At 49.0% G+C, this 21,340-nt stretch overlaps 1 protein-coding gene across 1 annotated transcript; it reads right to left on the bottom strand.

Moving 5' to 3' along the window:
• Positions 1 to 16,431: 16,431 nt before the first annotated feature.
• Positions 16,432 to 20,128, bottom strand: LOC128066937 (plasma serine protease inhibitor). Its single transcript, XM_052660063.1, has 4 exons — positions 19,522 to 20,128; positions 17,672 to 17,942; positions 17,171 to 17,318; positions 16,432 to 16,620 (listed from the first exon to the last, which is right to left on the bottom strand). The coding sequence occupies exons 1-4, from the start codon at positions 20,126 to 20,128 to the stop codon at positions 16,432 to 16,434; spliced, it is 1,215 nt and encodes a 404-aa protein (XP_052516023.1).
• Positions 20,129 to 21,340: the final 1,212 nt, after the last annotated feature.

Genomic DNA, 21,340 nt, shown 5'->3' with positions numbered 1-21,340 from the left:
GATAGTGGAGGTGGGGGGTTTAGGGGGGTGGTTATACAGTGCTGCCACCTCTAAGTGAAGTGAAGTGAAGTCGCTCAGTCGTGTCTGACTCTTTGCGACCCCATGGACTGTAGCCCATCAGGCTTCCCCATCCATGGGATCCTCTAGGCAAGAATACTGGAGTGGGTTGCCATTTCCTTCTCCAGGAGATCTTCCCGACCCAGGGGTTGAACCCAGGTCTCCCGCATTGTAGGCAGATGCTTTACTGTTTGAGCCACCAGGGAAGTCTTGCTGCCACCTCTAAGTACTAAGTAAATACTTGTTGACTGTAAAGCATTGATATGACTAAGAAGGTTTTGGCCCCACCCTTCCTGAAATGAAAGCTTGCATCCCTTCAGGCACCGAATATTTCCAGAACAGCTATGTATTTTTAAGCTACACAGAATCCCAACGAAACAGTGGATGAAACAAAATTGCAGTTTATTTCCCTCCCAGTAGGTCCAGATGCAGGCCCTGGGTCGACATGTTGGCCCCGACTTTGTCAGGACCCAGGTTCGTTCTATCTTATTCTCCCATTTCTGATGTTTATTTGCCCTTTCCCAGATGGATCATTGCTGAGTCCACATTCCAGTTAAGGGCCAGAGGGAAAGGGAAAAACACACCTTTTTCTTTGAATGAAATGTGCTAAATGTTGCCTATATCATTTCTGCTTCTGTTCCGTCAGCCAGAGTTTGGTCTTATGGTCACACTTAGCTGCAAGGGAGGCTATTTGGTGTAGCCAACATTCCACATGGGGTGCCATGCCCTAACTAAAAAAATGGGAAGGGGATAATTACCTTGAGAGACAATGAGAATAGACATTAAGTATCATTACTAACATTGTCCTAACATTTTCCCTGTGTGTTCTCGAATTATCTAGCTCCAAGAGAGCCATCATTTTCCTTAAGATGGAAATGGCTTAGTCTGGAGCTTCAGGCAATGTAAAGGCAGAAAAGTTTTCTACTTTTTCCAGCTAACTTTCAGGATGATGTATAGGTCTAAACAGTCCTGGGTGCCACCAGTCACCCAGAGTTCCAAGCTAATACTCCAGGGCCACATGCACCTCTGGCCACCTCTGACCATCTTTCAGCCTCTTCTCTGAGCTTTTAGAAACTTCACTGGTCTTCTTGGTCCCTAGTGTTCATACAGGACTTTTTTTTTCCATTTCCACAGCATCGTTTATGCAAGGAAGGTCATGGCACAGTGTCACTAGGGCCTGATCAGAACATAAGGGAATTATGACACAGAATGTAAACAAAGGTAATATCAGTTGTACTGTTGCTGAATCTAATGGCTCCTATGTTTGAAGCAATACCCTCCAGGACATCTCTCTACAGGCCACTGAGGCTACAGAATTATTGGAATGTGTTTACCTCCTGAGCCAGGAATCATTTTTCAATATCCCCCCCCTCCCTCTGTGTCCAGGAGATGCCATAAATATTTATGAACCACACAAAAGGAAAAAAAAATATTAATGGCATATTGATGACATCTTAAGAGATACTCTTGCCCATGAGGAAAAAGCTTTGACATCATTACTGTATTCCAATGTGGCATGGGGACCAACTGTAAGAGCTTGTAGAAAGGCAAACTTTTGGGACCCACACCAGACCTACTAATACACAATCTGTCTTCTGATAATCTCCCCAAGTGATTCATATACGTCTTATAGGTTGATGGGGCACAGCCATGTAACCTAAGTTGTTGATGGGGAGCAGACCAGGTGCTCAAAAAAACACAGAAGCCTGCAACATAGAGTCTTTGGAATTGCAGTTTGGAAGATATCGATTCAGGTAAAATCAAAAGAGTGTTCCAAGGAAGAGAAAGGTCGGGAGCTTATAAAGACAAAAACCATAAGGCTGTTAAAGTTACCTGGCAAGAACTATGACTGACTCTGACACAAGAAAGGAAATGATTGCCCTTAAGAGATAGGCTGTCAAGATTTTTTAAAGATAAAGTTCCAATAAGTAGATAGGTAGTCATGAATTATTTTAGGATAAGAATCTGGTATGCATCTTGAATCTGAAGACTGGGCAGATGTTCTGGATGTTGATGTTAAGAAAATAATTGGTTAAAGTTCAGAATCCACTTGGGCTGAGATGTGTACTAGTCACAATTCTTAAGTGCCCTCCAGACTCTATTTTAGAGAGTCTTTTAACAATCAGCTCAGTTTAGTCACTCAGTCAGGTCTGACTCTTTGCGACACCATGGACTGCAGCACATCAGGCTTCCCTGTCCATCACCAACCCCTAGAGCTTGCTCAAACTCATGTCCATCAAGTTGGTGATGCCATCCAACCATCTCATTCTCTCTCGTCCCCTTCTCTTCCTGCCTTCAATCTTTCCCAGCATCAGGGTCTTTTCCAATGAGTTGGTTCTTCCCATCAGGTGGCTAAAGTCTTTTAGCAATATTGACTCCATTTTTATTTTCTAGTGAAATTTACACCTTTTGTTCAAGATCTTTTTGACAAAAGTGTTAGTGATCAACTGCTTGTTTACTTGGCATTAGCACTGACATCTTTGGTGCTGGGAAGACTTCTTCCCAGAAAATCATGTCTTATGAAGGAGGGAAAGAGATGGTCATGCAGGAGATATGCTTTTAGAGAGTTTATGGCCACGTTTGAGGAGCCATCTAGGAAGGGAGTCTTAGGCAGCACTCACCATAGGAGAAATTTGTGGATGTTCATTAGGAGGAGTCTTACAGGATAAGTCAATCACCTCCAGAAGTCAGCTACCACTATTCTTTTGGAGGCTGTCATAGTACAGCAATGGAAGACACAAAGCATATGAAATTAAAAAATGATAGAGAACAAATTAGAAGAATGATTAGTATAACTAGCTGCAATTTTGACAATAATAAGGCACCAAGTCTAGAAGGGAGCCAGTTGAAGATTTCTAGATGCCAAGGTGTTGAAGCCTCTTTTTGAGGTTTGAAATGTCTCTGATGATGGCCTTTGGTGTTTTCACAAACTTTCTGAATCACTCATACAACAGCTGGCATAAAGCTTGCCTGTACACGAGCTATTATGGTAATTTCCCTGAGGTTTATATCAAGTTGTCCAATTTTAGCTTGTATGGCTTCAGTAAAAGGGCAGCTTTAGTTCTCGGTGATTCTAAGTCAAAAAGATTAGAGAAAAAACTGAAAACAGTTGTTTTGAGAGTCAGAGCCCGATATTGGAGGAAATTAAAATTCAGATCTAGTTTAGTTTACGGGTAAATACCAAAACCTCAAAGACAGTTAACAGCACTAGAATCTATTATCCACAGAGGCACATTACTGAAACATAATTTTTTCTCTAAAATCACTCTCATTCCACCAAATATTGCTAAATTAAGATTAATTTTTTTCATTAAAGTAAGTCTGGTATCAGCAAAATTGTCCTGATTATTTATCTAAGTGTAACAAAAAGCAATTGATAGCATAAGCTCTTATGAATCTGCTTTCCTGGAACTTTTCACTAGGAGTCCCAGATTAAACTTTTAAAGGCCTCTGAAGTCCAGGAAAGCCAAGCCATATACTTACCATCAGATTTTACCTGCAATGCCTATAGATTTAGGTGAATTTCCCCCCTTCTTGAGATAGATCCCCCAAATATCTTGAGCTTCTTGTACTTACCTTCCTTACTCACCTAATTAGACAGCTGGGAACCTTGTAAGCAAGGTACCAGACTATTTTTCCTGGGGTTTTTTTGCTCTATAAAGTCAATCTTAGTTCCTTAAAGCTGCCTGGTAAAAATTGAGTTTACACATACTCTTGAATATGACATTCCAGACAAAATCTTGGTAATAACTCAATGTTTTTCCAGTTGTGTTCTATTCTAAAGAGAGCAGATTATTTTGAATTTATGCAAATGGCTAAATTGTCATGAAAATAAGCACACTCTTCAAAAGTTTCTGAGTCCTAGAGAGTTCAGGTGGGGAGAAATCCATAAATGTTTTATATTTGTTTACAAAGTTAAACAATATCAAATTGCTGCAAGTCACAGATGCTTTGAGAAAAAAAGGGTTCCTTAAATCTGGAAGAACAAAACATAAAAAAATAGACAATTTTTAAATCAAAGAGTCGTACAAATTATAATCCTCCTAGTCAGTTTATTCCTTTTCATGAATTTAATTCTTGATTTTGCTTTCTTGCTTCCCTAGGGCCGCCCACCTGCGTCTGTTACTGAATTGAGGTCTTGGACTCATTAATCAGTAAAAATTGATAAGAGGCCAGATGAGAAATTCTGGCAACGGTTTATTGGGACTTAGGCTGCAACAAGAGGGAGCAAAAACAAGCAACAGATGCCCTTGTTTGTTCCCTGAGTGGGAGGCAAGCTGGCAGGGATCATGGGCAGGGTCTCACTCAGTGAGGCTCCTTTGACATCTGTCTCTGCCCCTATCTACTAGCTGAGTTAAGGCAGTTACTTTTCCTCTCTGAACCTCTTTCATCAGTTATGTCTCTTTAAGGAATTCTTAGGGGGAAGAAATGAGAATTGACAGCTACTCAAACTGCAGAGCATCTTCCACCTTCTCTGTTTTAGGCGAGGGGACTCTGGAATCTGCTCTCCCCTGGAAAACTATGGAGAGCGCAGATCTCTATTGCCTGACACCTATGCTCTCTGGCCGCCTTCGCAAGGACCTAGTTTTGCAGTTGCAGGGGAGATGCTAACTATAGATCGGAGGTGCGTTTGCAAATCCCCTCCAGCACTACCCGGCTGGCCCTTGACCGTGTCCCCACACAGATCAGATCTGGAGGCAGCTGCAGAAGCATTCAGCAGGATCGGGGAGATTTCCTGTCTCTGCTTTGCCTGATGCTTAGTCATCCATTCCTCCTCCTGCTGTATCTTGTTTGCCTTTGAGGAGGGAACTTTGTACTTTGCATCATCGTTTTCCCTTTCAGCACTGCCCTCCAGGCTCCGGGTGACATCTGAGAATTTCTGGGTAACAAGGACTGTTGAGATCAGAGCAGCCACCCCCATCCTAACAACTTTCACCACAATTCAGCCTCTCCAAGCCGCAGCCTCTTTCCTCGGTGTCAGACAGGACAGAAATGCCCTCCTCACTCACCCACTCGTTTGTTCATTCATTCCTCCCACTCGTTTTTAATTAAGGCTCTACTGCCAGGGCAGCGACTTCACTGGATTTGGAAATTACAATATGCTGGTCATTTTAGAGGTATGTCCACAAATTCTTTGATAATCCTGCCTTTAAGAGACAGAGTTTAACTACCTTCTCCTGGAGCTAGAGTGGACTTAGTGGGCGTGTGTGCGTGCTAAGTTGCTTCAGTTATGTCCGACTCTTTGGGATCCTATGGATTGTTCCTGCCAGGCTCCACTGTGCATGGGATTCTCTAGGCTAGAATACTGAAGTGGGCTGCCATGCCCGCCTCCAGGGGATTTTCCCAACTCAGGGATCAAACCCACCCCTCTCATATCTCCTGGTCTCCTGAATCAGCAGGCAGGTTCTTTGCCACTAGGACCACCTGGGACTTTGTGATTTGGTTCTAATGAAAGGAATATGGCAGAAGGGATGGCGTATACTTCTGTGTTTGGGTTGTAAAAAGATGCTGCTTCTTTCTTGGGTTCTCTCCCTTTCTCACTCACACACACAGGCACGCACGCGCGCGCACACACACACACACACACACACAGACTTGGGGGGAAGCCATGTGTGGAGCAGCCCTATGAAGAGACCCAAAGGCAAAGAACTGAGGCCTCTTGCCAACAGCCATGTGAATAAGTCTGATCATGGAATTCTAGCTCTGGGCAGGTCTGTAGCCCTCCAGCCCAAGCTCACGAAGAGAGAGCCAGAACCACTCAGTTTAACACATCCCAGATTCCAGATTCTCAGAAACTGTAAGATAATAAATATTTTATCATTCCAAGCTGTTCACTTTTAGAATGGTTTATTATACAGCAGGAGATAAACCCAAATCCACATCACCTGCCGACTTGACTCAGGCTAGGGGAAACCAGTAAACCGGGCCATCTGAACGCTACAGAAGAGAGCAGACCAGCTTCACAGCGCGACGGCGTGTGCTGTGCAGTCGATGCCTCAGTAAATGGGCTTTCCCTCTGCCTTCCCCGTTTTTATGCAAATTATCAGTTCCTCCTTCACTGCACAGAGGCCTAGTCATAACGAGAATGTAACCACAGGTGAGATAGTCTTTATGTTAAGAACTCAAGTTCTCACAGATGCCTTCTAAGGCAGGTTCGGTTATTCAGTTTCACATATGAAGAAACTGAAGTGCAAAGAGAGGAAGCGAATTCCCATGATTGCAGGGCAGTGAGTGCCCAGTGAGGATTTTGCACCAGGCCAGCTGGTTATAGAGCCCACGCCCTTGTCCTTTCCAAGAAACACAGCCCCACTCCTGGCTGACCTGTTCTCAACCTGGCCACAGACATAGCACGTGCAGCCCACGGGAAGGAGGAGGCATCCTGACTCTGCTCTGGGCCAGCCTGTGGGAAGATCTGGTACAGGTAATGTATGTAATGGACCAGGATCCTATGGGGCCTTCCCTGAGTTCGAAAGAATAAATTGAACCATAGAAGTGAGAAAATCAAGGAAGCAAAGGAAAATAGTCAAGCAAGACAAAATAAAAATACTTTAGCCATTAAACAAAATCAAGGATATTTATTTCCTCCCTAAGGGCTATAGATAATATTCTGGACCATAACCTTTGAACTATTTTGCAGACACTGAAACCCCCATCAGGGGGGAGAAGTTAACTATAAGCTGCCCACACAGACCCCAGACCAATTGGAACCAGAAAGCTGATGATGTTGACTCCCAGTTACCTCACCACCAATCAATCAGAAGAAAGTTCAACAGCAGATTCAACACACCCTCAAAGCCCCCTTCCCTCCTCTTATTTTTAAAAACTTTTCCCTGAAAGCCATCAAGGAATTCAGATCTTTTGAGCACAACTGCGCACACTCCTTGCTTGGCGCCTGTGATAAACTGCGCTTTGCTTTACTACAACCTGGTGTTAGACTGGCTCCACTGCACACGGGCAAGTGGACCCAAGTTTGGTTCAGTAACATGTGGATGGTAATAGTTTCTGATTTCAGGGATCACAGGGCACAAAGGGCCTTCCCTGGTGGCTCAGATGGTAAAGCATCTACCTACAATTCAGGAGGCCCGGGTTCAATTCCTGGGTCGGGAAGATCCCCTAGAGAAGGAAATAGCAACCCATTCCAGTACTCTTACCTGGAAAAACCCACGGACGGAGGAGCCTGGTAGGCTACAATCCTTGGGGTTGCAAAGAGTCCAACAGAACAGAGCGACTTCACTTTCACTTTCAGGGCACAAAGATGCCGCAGGCTGCAGGGCTCTTGGTTAATGTGGCCGTTGTTAACCAAGCCCTCATGTGTTTCTCCAACTTCTTCCTGTGCCCCCTCAGCAGCTTGGTCTGACCTGAGACCCTCTCCTAGATCATCCACTCTCCATAGCAGGGTGGTCTCCACCTGCTGAGTTTTCTGTCACGTGGGTCACCTCTCACCTCTTACCTGGAATGCTGCGGCTCTCACCACGCTTCAGAGACTTCCGGCAATCAGGATTTTGACACTGCTCCTCCTTGGCTTCTCTCCTTGGGATCTATCCCACCAATTATGCCCTAAATAACCCCCACCCTCACCCCTCTGTTCTCTGCTCCCCATCTCAGTGGACGGTGCCGCTATCTCCCCAGCTCAGCCAGGAACCTGGGGCACCCTCCCCCCCTTCAGCCTCCCCTTCAGTGTGGGCGAGATATCCTCTTCTGCATCCCAGGAACCTACTTCTTACCCTCTGTTTCTGCTGCCCACACTCTGGTCCCAGCTGCTGGCACTGCTCCCTGGGTCATTGGCCCCTAGGGTGCCTACTCTCTTCCCTGCCTGCTCCCTCTCAGTCTGTTTTCTGAAGGGTCCTCAGAACATCTTTAAGGATACAGATTATTCAGGGAACTAGTGTTTGAAGCTCCCATGTCCACCCCTGGCCTCCCTTCCATCCTCTGATCCATCAGCAGCCACATGGTCTGGCCCTACCCACCTCTGCAGCCGGGATACCAGCATCGCAGGTCACCAAGCATATTCCATAGAGCACAGCTGTCCCTATAGAACCCTCGTGTGCATGCATGCTAAGTCACTTCAATCGTGTCCGACTCTTTGAGACCCCATGGACTTTAGCCCGCCAGGCTCCTCTGTCCATGGAATTCTCCAGGCAAGAATACTGGAGTGGGTTGCACGCCCTTCTCCAGGGGATCTTCCCGACCCAGGGGTCGAACCTGCATCTCTTACATTGACAGGCGGGTTCTTTACCACTAGCATCACCTGGGAATCCTCAGGTCTCTCAGTTCATCCCAGGGCAAGGGAGGATTTCAACTCCCTTCACAAACAAGGGGACCTCTGAGAAGTTCTGTCTCGGGCTTCAGCTTGATGCAATCACACACGAGTCCACTCCTTTGTGTTATCTCGGGCTGCACAACATGTGGCAGGAAGCCCTTCCTGGTCCTTCCTGGTGGAATAGACCCTCCTCTGACTCTTCCAAATCTGTTCCCACCCTCTTGCAGGAAAAGCCTTTGCCTGCTGTCCCTGTGATATGACTTCCCCCTTAGCTCTGCAGGGAGCACTGCTGGCTTCTGGCCGTGGGGATGGCCGCTGCTCTCTCACCCTTGTTCTCTACAGACAAAGCTGTCAGATGTGGCAAACAAATTCCTGGGACCCAGCCCACAATCCCTGGGACGTACTTATGCTAAAAAGGGATTCATTATCTGGAATTCATATTTATCTGTGTTATCAGCAACCCCATCTGCACAGTGCACTCAGGTAGGCATCCAGGGCTCAAGGAATAGGGGGTTTTAGGCAGTGGACTGAGGACTGGCAGAGGCATGGAATCTTCTGGAATCTCCATCATGTAGCTCCTTAATTCATTCACCCAACATTTGTTGAGGGCCCACTTTGGGCCAAGGACCATGCCAGGCACTGGGGCCAGCCCTCGGGGATTTCCTGGTATGTGAGAGACACCGACATGTAGAGAGATGGGCAGTACAGAGTGTGGGACGTCATGGAGGAAGGGGTGGAGGGGGGCGTGGCCCAGAGATGAATCTGGGGGAGTCAGGAAGGTGCTCTGGGCAGAGTCCTGAGGATGTACCGGCATTTGTGTTTATTACCTGGCAGTGGCTCTGCAAGGGTTAGATGGGAAAGTGCTAAAACTGAAGAGTATCCAGGCCCTCGGGGCATAGAGTTTGAGTGTATGAGAGTCCCCGGGCACTGAAGCTTGGTGGTGGCAGCTGCAGAGAGGAGGGGGTGTGGATTCACTGGGATCTGAGCCAAACTGGATAACTCTGTGCTCTGCTTGTGCATCAGAATTCCGATGGTGAGGGGGGCTTGTTAAACACACTGATTCCTCCCGTAGGTGCCAGGAAGAGGCTTCTTTAACAATCCCCCACCCCTTCCCCCAGTCTCTGGTGATACTGATCACAGACTGAGAAACACTGGTGTAAGGTGTAAGGTCAGGGCCCTGCCCCTGCCTTCAATTTGGTTCAGTTGCTCAGCCGTGTCCGACTCTGCGACCTCACAGACTGCACCACGCTGAGCCTTCCCTGTCCATCACCAACTCCCGGAGTTTACTCAAACTCATGCCCATTGAGTCGGTGATGCTATCCAACCATCTCATCCTCTGTTGTCCCCTTCTCCTCCCACCTTCAATCTTTCCCAGCATCAGGGTCTTTACGAATGAGTCAGTTTTCCCATCAGGGGGCCAAAATATTGGAGTTTCAGCTTCAGTATTAGTCCTTCCAATGAATATTCAGGACTGATTTCCTTTAGGATGGACTGGTTGGATCTCTTTGCTCTCGAAGGGACTCTCAAGAGTCTTCTCTAACACCACAGTTCAAAGGCATTAATTCTTCAGTGCTCAGCCTTCTTTATGGTCCAACTCTCACATCCATACATGACTACTGGAAAGACCATAGCTTGGCTAGACGGACCTTTGTTGGAAAAGTAATGCTCCTGCTTTTTAATAAGCTGGTAATTTTAACATGCTCCTGCCTGGTTTCCTCCAAGCCTCCTTACCATCACCTTGCATGGCAGTGGGGAAAATGGACATACTGTGTGTTTGGCGCTGTGTACCTGAAAGCAGAGGCTGGGCCCCTGTCTCATACTCTTAACACACACCCACCAGACCTGCCAGACTGGCCTTCCCAAACCTCCAGCCTGCCCCACCCCAACCCAGCCCAGGTCCCATAGCATCAGAAGGAACATGTACCTCCTGCTCAGAGCCATGAATGGTTCATACCACAGACTCTCTGGGGGAGGGATGGAGAAGCAAGGACCCACATAGGGGAAGGCTCTGGGACCACCTCCCCCACCCAACCCCCCAGGTATACAATGAATGCTCAGCTTCTAGTTCAACCAGAGAATTAGCAGCCAGGTATCTCCAGAAGACTGTGTGTGCCCCTGTGTGCACATATGAGCAAGCAGCAATTCGGACATGTGTAGGAGCATTTTTTGTTGTTGTTTGTTGTTGTTGTTGGTTCTCTGTATGCCTTCATGGAAAATGAACATCAGGAAGGGCATGTGGTCTCTCACACTGGATTCTCTCAGTTGGGCAAAACACTTTTGTGTCTGTAGCTGTTGCCTCGCGAGGTCATCTCATTCCCACCTCACTCCTTGGGGAAAGATGGTGGATGGTCAGCTCTGGAGTGGGGCTCTACAGAAAATGGGAGAATGTCATTGATGTCACCCACTTGCCCTCCCAACCCCTTGTGCAGGCGTCTCTGCCTCTTCATTAACTGAGACAACATATGCAGAGGACTCTGGGCAGTGCAGATGCACAGGAGGTGGCATCCAAGTGCCACCCAGTGTCAGGAGTGCTGCCATCCCCACCTCCACCCTGGCACCCTGCATAGTCTAACTGGTACTGGTGAAGACTGAGCTTCCTGGGTTCCAGCCGCCTGTGTCTTTTGGCCCCTGTCAGTTCCATGAATAGGACACACTCTCCCATTGCTGGGTCTTCACTCACTTTCTATACAAGTAACAGTCTCCCCACTCATCCCTGCTTGTCCCTCAGCTCTCGGCTTCAATTCCACCACCTCCAGCTCTCTCTCTTGCAGCAGTAGAAGGTCCTTGCCTGTCTCTTGGTGCCCATTCTCCTCCTTAACTAGTCCCCTGCTTCTGCCCCACCCAACCCCATATCTACTCTCTTTTCTACATTTTTTTTTTTTAACATCTCACTGAAAAAGTCAATTTTCTAGTTTGAAACAATTTTAGATGTACAGAGAAGTTGTGATGACAGTGAAGAGAGCTCTTGAGACATAAACATCTTATGCAGCCGTGGCATATTTCTGAAAACCAAGGAGCGAACTTTGGCATGGTATACTCTTTGGGATTTCACTTTTTCCGCTAATGTCCTTTTTCTCCTCCAGTATGCTATCCAGGAAACCACATTATACTCAGTTTCCAGGTCACCTTAGTTTCACCTGGCCTGTGACAGTTTTTAGGTCTCTGAAACTGTCCTGCTGCTGTAACAGACTACCACAGGCTGAGTGACTTACACACAGTAGAAATTCTCTTTATAGTTTTGGAGGCTGAACATCCAGGCTGAGATCAGGAAGCAGCATAGTCAGGTGAGGACGCTCTTCTGCTTATGTCCTCATGTGGGAAGGGACAAGAGAGAGCTCTTGTGTCTCTTTTAAGGGCACTAATCCCATTCATGAGGGCTCCACCCTCATGACCTAGTCACCTCCGGATGGCACCACCTTCTAACACCATCACATTGCAGGGTGAGGACCTCAACATGTGAATTTTGAAGGAACACAAACCTTCAATTCATAGCATCAGGCTTTCCTTGCTTTGTGTGACCTTGACACTTTTGAAGAGTAGGGCTGGTCAGGTATTTTGTTGAAGGTCTCTCAGCGGTGGTCTATATGGTGTTTTCTCATGATCAGAGTGAGGAGGTGATGTGTTTGGGGGAAGATCCCACCGAGGCAATGCTCCTTTCTAGTCGCTCCATATCAGAGAACCCAAGATGATAACACGCCACACCACTGGTGAAGCTGACATTGATCATACAGTCAAGCTCCATAACCCAAGTTCATGGATGTCAAGTCTCTCTCCTGTATTCTGCACTTCCTACGCTCTGACCGTCAAACTCACACTTCATAGCACTTTGTCATCACCTGACAATGTGACATATTTTACTTTTTGATTTTTTTCTCTCTTTTTTGTTGTTATTGTCTTTCCATGCTAGAATGTAGCTTGCCCAGAGCAGAGATCTTTGTTGATTTTTTCATTTATCTCCAGCACCTGGAGCAGTTCCAAGGGATATTTAATAAACATCTGGGAACAAAAGGATAGCCCTCATTACAGTTTGTAATTTTGTGTATTTGTGTGCATGCCTGGTTATTGCCTAAGCCTGGATCAGCTAGGCTCACCATTTACATCTTTGTCCTAGCTCCCTGCCTGATTCCCTGTAGGAACCCCTTGAACAGTAGCCTTCAAATGATAGAGTTAAATAAACAAGGGTAGGCTAGCCAAGGTTGTTCCATGGGGTGTGAAGTGCTTTCTCTGGAGACCAAGGTCATTCTTTCTGGTCTGGATTTCTGCTGGGAATGGTGGGGGAAGGAATCTTGGGCCCTTGAACCATTCCTCTGCTCTCTGAAGTCCATAGCAGGGCGGGCCTCAGAGTGCATATAGTCAGACAGGGAAGTGAACATGGGTTCCTAAGGACAGGAGTGAATCTGGCAATAGCTTCCAAGGAACTCAAAGATGGGTGACTGCTACGGTTTGAGCTGTGTCCTGACCAAATCCATATGTTAAAGCCCTAACCCCAGTACCTCAGAATGTGGCTATATGCAAAGGCGGCATCTTTAAAAGGGCGATTAAGTCAAAATTAGGGTGGGTCCACCACTCTCTGAAGTCCACAGGGGAAGAGCATCAGAGTGCATTTGGTCAGAGAGGGAAGCAAACGTGGGTTGCTAAGAACAGCAGTGAATTTGGCAACAGCGGCCAAGGAGCTCAAAGATGGGTGACGGCTACAGCTTGAATTGTGTCCCCCTCCCAGCTCATAGGCTGAAATCCTAACCCCAGTACCTCAGAACGTGACTATATACAAAGGTGGCATCTTTAAAAGGGTGATTAAGTTAAAATTAAGGTGGGTCCCCATCCAATATGGGCATCCCTGGTAACTCAGATGGTAAAGAAAACGCCTGCAGTGCAGGAGACCTGGGTTCAATCCCTGGGTCAGGAAGATCCTCTGGAGAAGGGAATGGCTACCCACTCTAGTATTCTTGCCTGGAGAATCCCATGGACAGCCCATGGGGTTGCAAACAGTCAGACACAACCGAGCGACTAGCACTACTACCATACGATATGACTGGTGGAGATTGGAAGGGGAGAAGATTAAGACGGACACATGCTCAGGGAAGCCCATGCGAGGACACAGAGAGAAGACTGCCATCTGCAGACACGGAAGAGAGCCCTCGGAGAGAAACAGCCCTGAAGACACCTGATCTCAGACTTCCAGCCTCCAGGACTGTGAGATAATACATGTCTGTTGTCAAGCTGCCCCATCTGTGGCATTTTGTTATAGCAACCCCAGAAAATGAATACAAGGGCTAAGAAAGAAGGTCCAGAGGTGGGTGTGTGTGCATGCCTAGTCGCTTCTGTCGTGTCCGATTCTTTGTGATCTTATGGACTGTAACCCAAAAGGCCCCTCTGTCCAAGGGATTCTCCAGGCAAGAATACTGGAGTGGGTTGCCATGCCCTCCTCCAGGGGATCTACCTGAACCAGGGGTCGAACCTGCATCTCTTACATCTCCTGCATTGGCAGGCAGGTTCTTTGCCACTAATGCCAGCTGGGAAGGCCCCAGATGGGGACAGCCATGCCTATTATGCAGGCACCCAAAAGACAGGTCTGGTGGGGTCGATGGAGGAGCAGGTGTGGATGGGTGTGAAAGCACCCCCTAAAGGGCTGCATGAAGCATCTACGGACACACAGATGGAAGAGCAAGGGCCTGGAAGGGGTCCAGGGAGTGACTTAGGTGTGGTGAGGATGGTCAAACTACCCTGAAGCTCAGGATGAAAGAGAAGTGTCCAGGGTCCCTGTCACTGGACCACAAGAATCGCCCGCTCTTCCCTCCTTGCTCTCCTTCCCATGGCAGCCCTGGTCCAAGCTGAAGCCTCCACCATCTCCCATGAGCACTGCAGCTTCCTCAGCCACACTCTGCTCCAGCTGTTCCCCCGGCCAGACGGCCCAGCCCCGAACCCGAATCTGCTGCCCATGAAGCCCTATCTGCTCACTTCAAGTCACTGCTTTGGCAAAAGCCTCGCCTGAGCCCTCAGAACGTAACCCTCCTTCTCTCTCTGAGTGGCTCTATCAATCTGTTCATCCCAGGATGGTGAGACAATTGACTTACGTGAGCAGTGCTGACTCCCAGCTCAGAGTTTCCCTCCAGGCCACCCCAAATCAGTCGCCCCGAGCCCGGGCCGGTCCCCCACACGGGGGCATTTAGTGACTATTTGCTGAGTGAACTTTAGATAATGCTGGACCTTGGCCTGACACACGTGGTACAGTCAGGGCCTCCCCCTGACCTTGGACTGGCTGAGTCAACGCTGAGAGAAATATTTGCAAAAAAAAAAAAAAAGACCAGGTGTTACGAAAGGAAAAGGCACCCAGGAGCAGGTCAGGCCCCACGAAGAGGCCCCATCCTCCCCAGATTCCCAAGCCCGAGGCACACACACAAGGACAAGCCGCCTGGTGCTGGTTGCAGCCTCTGCCCTGCCGCCACCCGATACTCGTGCCATCTGGGTCTCTGAGCCTGTGCCTCTCACTGGAGGGCTCTGGGCATGCACTCAGGCTGTCCTCTGTGAGATAGGGACTCTGATAGGCATGCAGGGTTGTCGAAGGATCAGAGATCACAGATGCAAAATGTGGCCGGCACATAGTAAGTGCTCATACATCAGGGGATGGTCAAAGCTCGGGGTTCTGACCTTAGTTCTAAGGGGCACACACCTGCCACACAGGCAAGGGTCTGGTGTCAGAGCCCTGGGCACAGGCTCATGGAAAGCAAGCCATGGGCATGCAGGGTGGGGTGACAGGCACTCACGGGTCAGAGCTGGGGGCAGTAAATTAGGGGACCGTCTGAGAATAAGTGAAGGACTCCTTCACTCATTCACTCCTTGATGCTGGAATGTGCCTGATCCCCTTCATCTGACAGACAGGGGAGCGTGATGGGACTCGTGAAGGAGGAGACTGAGCCTCCCTGGATGACAGCGGAGCTGGCGCCCTGATGCACTTGACCTGGGCTTCTGTTTCAGGGTCATGTCTGCTCTGCAGCAGAGCCCAGGGCTGAGAGGGAGGTCCTGAGGCCACACTCCCAGTGTCCAATCCTGCCTCTACCACCAAGGAGCTGCGTGACTGGAGAAATTACCTGTTCCCAACAAGGCTCACCTTCCCTATCTGTAAAATGGGAATAAGAGGAGTACCTGCCTGGTACTGGATATTGTGAAGGGTAAGTCTAACGATCCAGGTGAAGCAGCTAGCATTGGTCCTAGAACATGGTAAGCTAGGAATGTCGCCATTCCCAGCGCTGCCTCCAGAAGGACAATGACACTCAGTGTTTGCAAAATGCTTTACTGTTATTGCTGACACTAAAATCCATGGTTAGTCATTAGGGTCTTCAAATGACACTCTAGTATTCATGTCAGGCCTCCATTCTTCCACACCCAGCCAAGCCCATGAGGTTGTAACTTAACCCACAGGACAGTACAGTCCTGGGTTGGCCATGTCTACCCTGCTGTCTGCCTGCTTTTGTTAAAAGATGAGTGGCACTCAAATGCATTGAAATCAACAGTGATTGGTGGGGAACATTCTAGCCTTTTTATATGATTTCAACGATTTTTCAGTCCCTGACCTGACATGGGGAAACTGATGTCCAGAGAGGGATAGTATTACCCAAAGTCACATAGCTGGGACAGAAGCCCGATTTCATACTCTCATCCCAGCATTTTTTTTCAAGCCATGATGAACGGATAGCTGGCACTGCCAACAGGTGGGAAGCTAGGCTTAGGGATACACTTCCTGTTGGAAATATCTACTGGAACAACGCTCCTGCAGAAATTGGTGGTGTTGGGCTGGGTAACAGGCGCTTGGATTCTGGGCTTCTCTGCCACTAACATGCTGTGTGACCTTGGGCAAGTCACCAACCTCTCTGGGCCTCAGCACTAATCTCCACTGATGAAAGGCAAGGGCAAAACCAAATGTTCTCCAAGGCACTCATGTCTTGCAATCATGTGAAAAGAAGCAATCATCACTGTTTTGATGATATTCTTAATATTATGATTTGTGGGAGCCTCGTTAGTCAACCAAACCTGTGTAAATCAGCAGCTGCCAGCAGACAGACAGCCATCATGCACACTCTTCTTCCACTATGGAGGCTCCTTGAGAAATCCTCATTTCAAGGGCGAGTCACTTTGCCGAAGAAAAGAATGTGTTTGCTGTTCTCCACAATAAGCATCAGAAAGGGCCTGTTGAAGACTATTCTTTGAGAGCCCAATCGGGCAGATTTGAACGTGATGACTGTCCCTGTGGCTGCAGCCGCTTGGGTTCCAGACTCATCCACCTCCACCACGGCTTTGTGCACCATCTACGGGGGAGACATCAGGCGTCACGGAGCCACCAGGGGCAGGGAGATGCCATCGGGGGAAACAGCCAAGCTTCTGCCGATGGCACCACCGTCTGAATCTCTGTGCTCCTGAGCCATGAAGCAGACAGGAGATGAGGTAACTGAACAACTACTAGGCCCCGAGGGCTTAGGGGCGAGTGCTCACGTGTCTTTCATTGAATTCTCACTGCCTCTCACAGCAAGGGTGTGACTCTCTGAGTTTATAGACAGAAGGGAGGCTCAGAGAGGTCTAGTAATTGCTGGAGGTCACGCAGTAAATGAAGGAGTCAGCATCTGATTCTTAAGTTTGATTGCTTAAGACAATCCACCTTCTGTAAGACACGGCGCTGGATAGCTTCCCACTGCTCAGAGGACAAGAGGCAAAGTGAAATCTTTGCTTCTTGAGGGAAAAGAGGAGAGGGAGAGAGAGAGAGAATTTGGAATGAGGGATGGGGTGAATAGAATGGAATAGAATATAACAGAAAAGGATAGAAGTTTCTGGAAGCAGGTGCTCAGGAGCTTCTGGGCTCACCTCAGACAGCCAGATGCTGGAGTGGTTGGAGATGCCGGTCAGGTCGGCATTGGAGGTGAAGACGTCTCTGATCCCCAGCTTGGGGAGGACTTCCTCCAGCTGATAGGAGCCCTCGATAGAGAACTTGGGAAGATAAAGCTCAAGCCGCCTGGAAAGAGAAGAGGACCTTTTCTTAGACTTTCCTAGAGCACTGGCTCATATTCCTGCTATCTCTAGGTTTCCTAATGCTCCTCCAACCTGTTGCCTAGGATGGAACCCATCCAACTCTGGACTTGGACCTGAGCTGTCCCCAGCGGTCACTGCCCACTCAGATGTCCCACCAGAAAACCCAGCTTCCAGCCCTGCTCCCTCCAGCTAGCTGACTCAGGCCCCAGAGCTAGGATGTCACATGATGCTTCTGGGCTTGGAGGCAGGTCCTGGGCCAAGTGAGTCCTCCCACCACTGCCGTGTGGCCCTGTGGGTGTGCCGCAGCAGGCTGGCCCAGCGTAGTGTGAAGAATACCTCTTCATGGGCATCCTGAGCCACTTCTTCAGTGTTTTTTCCTTCAGGCCATTTTCCACCTGCTCCATTTCCCCCTCGCGGGGGAGAATGAAGAAGGCAGTGGCGTTCTCTTGGTAGGGGACCCCCACCACCTTGCAGGAGAGGTTTCGGTCCAAGAGGTAGTAAAACTGGTCCTGTTGTTTCATCATGGGGACCCGCACCACCGTCTCCGGGGTCACGTAGAAGTCCTGCTCGTGGGTGCTTTTGAGGTTGAAGCTTGTCTCCCACTTAGCTACATATTAAAATGGAAAAGGAAGAAATTGTCAGCCACCAATGAAGTGTATTCACAGTAAACCTACCAGAGAGCATCCTCTTTAGAGCAGTATCGTTGGGAGAAGTGACAGCAAATCCTCTTCAATATGAAGACAAGCCCCTTCTTAATTCAGGGGACAGACTAGAACTTTGTGGGGCTATCCTCCCACCTTTGCAAAACAAGGAGGTTGGTTTTCATGTTTTCAGACACCCTTGACCCTAAATGCTGTTCGTCTGATTCTCTGATGTTGGTACTCAAGCTCACACATCCCAGTGAAGAGGGTGAGTTCTTCTCTTTTCCACTCTTTTCCCAATATTGAATTTCAATCTAGGTTTGGAAGAAAGGTTCGTAAGGGTCCTGAAAAAACCATGATTCTTCCTGCTGGGAAGTCTTTGGTTGTGCTTCTTTCTCTGTCTGTTTCATATGGGTATTTTGTTCAAAGTGACACAAGTAATTGCTTTCATCTTCTTAGTAGTTATCAAATATAGATCCAACTCCCATGGACCAGTTAGCTTACTCCACAGCTGTCCTCTGAAGCCTAGACCTGGACATGAGGACAAGAACTCTTAGAAGGCAAGCTTGATCCTCACTCTCTGTGACCACAGGTAGGGGGTTTGGGTACCAGTTTAACTAGTTTCCTCTCTCCCTTTCTTCTCATTCCCCTCTCTGTCCTCAGTCAGGCCCCATCTAGGGTGCTCAGGACTCAGCATCTAGACGGAGAAGCAGGCATACAAGCTGAGATGAGTAGGGATATTGACAAGAAATGCCAGGGAGACAGATGGGGAGTCTGACTCTCAAGTGGGGGAGAGAAGACAATTCGGAGGAATAGGTTCTTGTCCCAGAACTTCTGGGCTAAGGAACCAGCTCCTAGGAGGGCACAGAGGTGAGAATGTGGGTACCTCGGAGGAGCTGGCAAAAGCCCTCTAAGGCACATCTAAGACCCACAGTCCTTCCCTGAGTAGCCATGGTGTCCATTTCTTTGGCATTGTGGCCTTGACAAACTCATGCTTCAGAGTTTCTGTGGATGCTGTGGCTTTAAGTATTCCTGGGGGCCCAAAAAGGAACCAGCTTTTCCCCAGTGGAGGAAACAGCATCAGGCTCTTCATATCACCTTAGGCACTAAGAGGGGCTTCCCTGGTGGCTCAGCAGTAAAGAATCTGCCTGCAATGCAGGAGATGCAGATTTAATCCCTGGGTCAGGAAGATCCCCTGGAGGAGGGCATGGCAACCCACTCTGGTATTCTCGTCCGTAGAATCCCATGAACAGAGGAGCCTGGCAGGCTACACAGAGTCCAACCCAACTGAAGCGACTAAACACACACATACGCACCAAGAAGGCTAAGAAGGCATCCTCTCACTCGGCTGACTACTGACTTCATTCTATCATCAGGGCCCAGAGAGTACTAAACCCACTCACACTCTTTTATGTGTGTGGGAACTGGTTCTGTTCCATCTTTTGTTTTGTTTTAGAGGGACTGGGGTTCTTTTGTTTTGTTTGTTTGTTTTTGACAAAAAGCATCTGCAAAGAGGAAGTTCAGATTCAAGCCCAAAGGTCTTACCTTTAAAGAAAATGTAATTCACCATGACCATGACCTGGGTGCCATCCAGGCTCTTAATCAAGTCCACAATCTTGCCTTTCGTTTGCTTTTCCACGTAATCGTTGATCTTCTTCTTGGCCCCTTCAGGGTTCTCAAAGTCCGTGGGGAAAGTGTCTGCCAGGTACAGAGTCCTCATGGCACCCAGGAAGGCCTCCTGGATGGGCAACGTGGGCTTGGTGAACAGGGCGTTGCCCAGGCTCAGCTGGAGGCTGTCTCGGGGTTGCTGGAGCTCGCGCAGCAGCCTCTGAGAGGCGCCGTGGAGCTCCTCCTCCGAGCCTGCCCCCGGGCCAATGCCCAGGCCTTCCAGGATCTGCATCTTCGTGTTGGAACGAGCTCCCAGGGAGAGCATGGCCAGGCTCAGGGAGATGCTCAGAGGGGAGAAAAAGATGTTCTGATCGGGGGCGGCTGCAGCCAAGGTCCTGTAGAGGTCGAATACAAAGTCCCTGCTGCCCGGGGATGCCGTGGTAGCCGCCGGCGGCACCTCCTGGATTTTCTTCTTTTGGGGGCGCCGGAGGGTGGCCATCCGCGGTCCGAGGAGCACCAGGCACAGGAAGAGACAGAGGCGCATCGTGGCTAACCCCCGTTCTGAAAGGGAGAGTGGGAAGATGACCTCAGAGAGGGCCGCGGCTAGCGCATCCTCTTGGCGAGAAGATCGCAAGATTAGGGGCAGGGATGACCTTCCAAGGCGGCGGCAGTGCCCACCAGCAGCCTCAGAGGGCGATGATGAACCCCAGCGGCTGGGAGGGAGTGGGGTTTTAGAGAGCACCAGAGGGGCAGAAGGACAGAGGCTCGGGGACGTGGGTATCTATGGCAGGGAGAAGATGGGCAAGGCAGAGGAGTGAGACCCATGTGGGTACCGGGCAAGAAGACGCTTCTCATCCATAGGGAAGTACCCGTCACAGGGCACTGAGGATTCTGCCTGCTCAGCAGCTCTGAGGTTACTGGGAGCCGAGCAGCCTGTATCCCTGAATGACCCCTATCCCTCATTTTCTTGCTGGGGCATAGCATTTGCAAGACCTCATTTCCTGCTATGAGCTCAGGGTAGCTGCTCCCGGTGGTCTCAGCCATACTGCTGGATTTGTCCCTGCTCATTCGCAGCATCCAGGTGGTGGGCAGAGTGCCAGGCTCCTGTGCTTCATGCGTGAACACAGGATACCATCAGTCTCCCTCTCCTTCCCCAGGGGCTGCTCTAGGACCCCACAAAGCCACCCGGTCCCTCATCAGAGGCACCTTCCTCCCTTGAGGAAGTTCTGTCCTCTTACTGTGAGCTCCCAGGCCTTCCCTGGTGGGTCAGTCAGTAAAGAATCTGCCTGCAGTGCAGGAGACCCAGGTTCAATCCCTGGGTCGGGAAAATCCCCTGGAGCAGGAAATGGCAGCCCACTCCAGTATCCTTGCCTGCAAAATCCCATGGACAGGAGCCTGGTGGGCTGCAGTCCACGGCATCGCAGAGTTGGGCACGACTGAGTGACTAACACACACAGTGTGAGCTCCCAGACTTCCCTCTTCTCCGGTGATGGGCTGAAGTGTGCCCCCCAAATCCATACACTGATGTCCAGAACCCCAAGACCCCCCAAATGTGACTGCGTTTGGAGACAGGGCCTTTAAGAGGCAGTTAAGTTAAAATGAGGTCTTTGGAGCAGGGCCCTGATCAGATGTGACTGGTGTCCTTGAAAGAAAAGGAGATTAGAGAACAGATTTATGGACAAGGGCGTGGGAGAGGAAGGAGAGGGTGAAATGAATGGAGAGAACGGCATGGAAGCAGATACACTAACATACAGAA

The sequence above is a fragment of the Budorcas taxicolor genome, chromosome 21, assembly GCF_023091745.1.
Source record: "Budorcas taxicolor isolate Tak-1 chromosome 21, Takin1.1, whole genome shotgun sequence".
Classification (NCBI taxonomy): Eukaryota; Metazoa; Chordata; class Mammalia; order Artiodactyla; family Bovidae; genus Budorcas; species Budorcas taxicolor.
Note: the sequence above shows the minus strand (reverse complement) of the source record. Positions and strands in the feature narration are given on the sequence as shown.

What these genes read in the sequence shown, in the direction of transcription:
- LOC128066937 (XM_052660063.1), bottom strand. Translation starts at nt 20,128, where the DNA reads ATGCGCCTCTGTCTCTTCCTGTGCCTGGTGCTCCTCGGACCGCGGATG. An exon ending in GAATTACATTTTCTTTAAAG is followed by an intron (nt 17,943 to 19,521) that starts GTAAGACCTTTG and finishes TTTAATATGTAG; the next exon opens with CTAAGTGGGAGACAAGCTTC. An exon ending in CTCAGGATGCCCATGAAGAG is followed by an intron (nt 17,319 to 17,671) that starts GTATTCTTCACA and finishes TTCTCTTTCCAG; the next exon opens with GCGGCTTGAGCTTTATCTTC.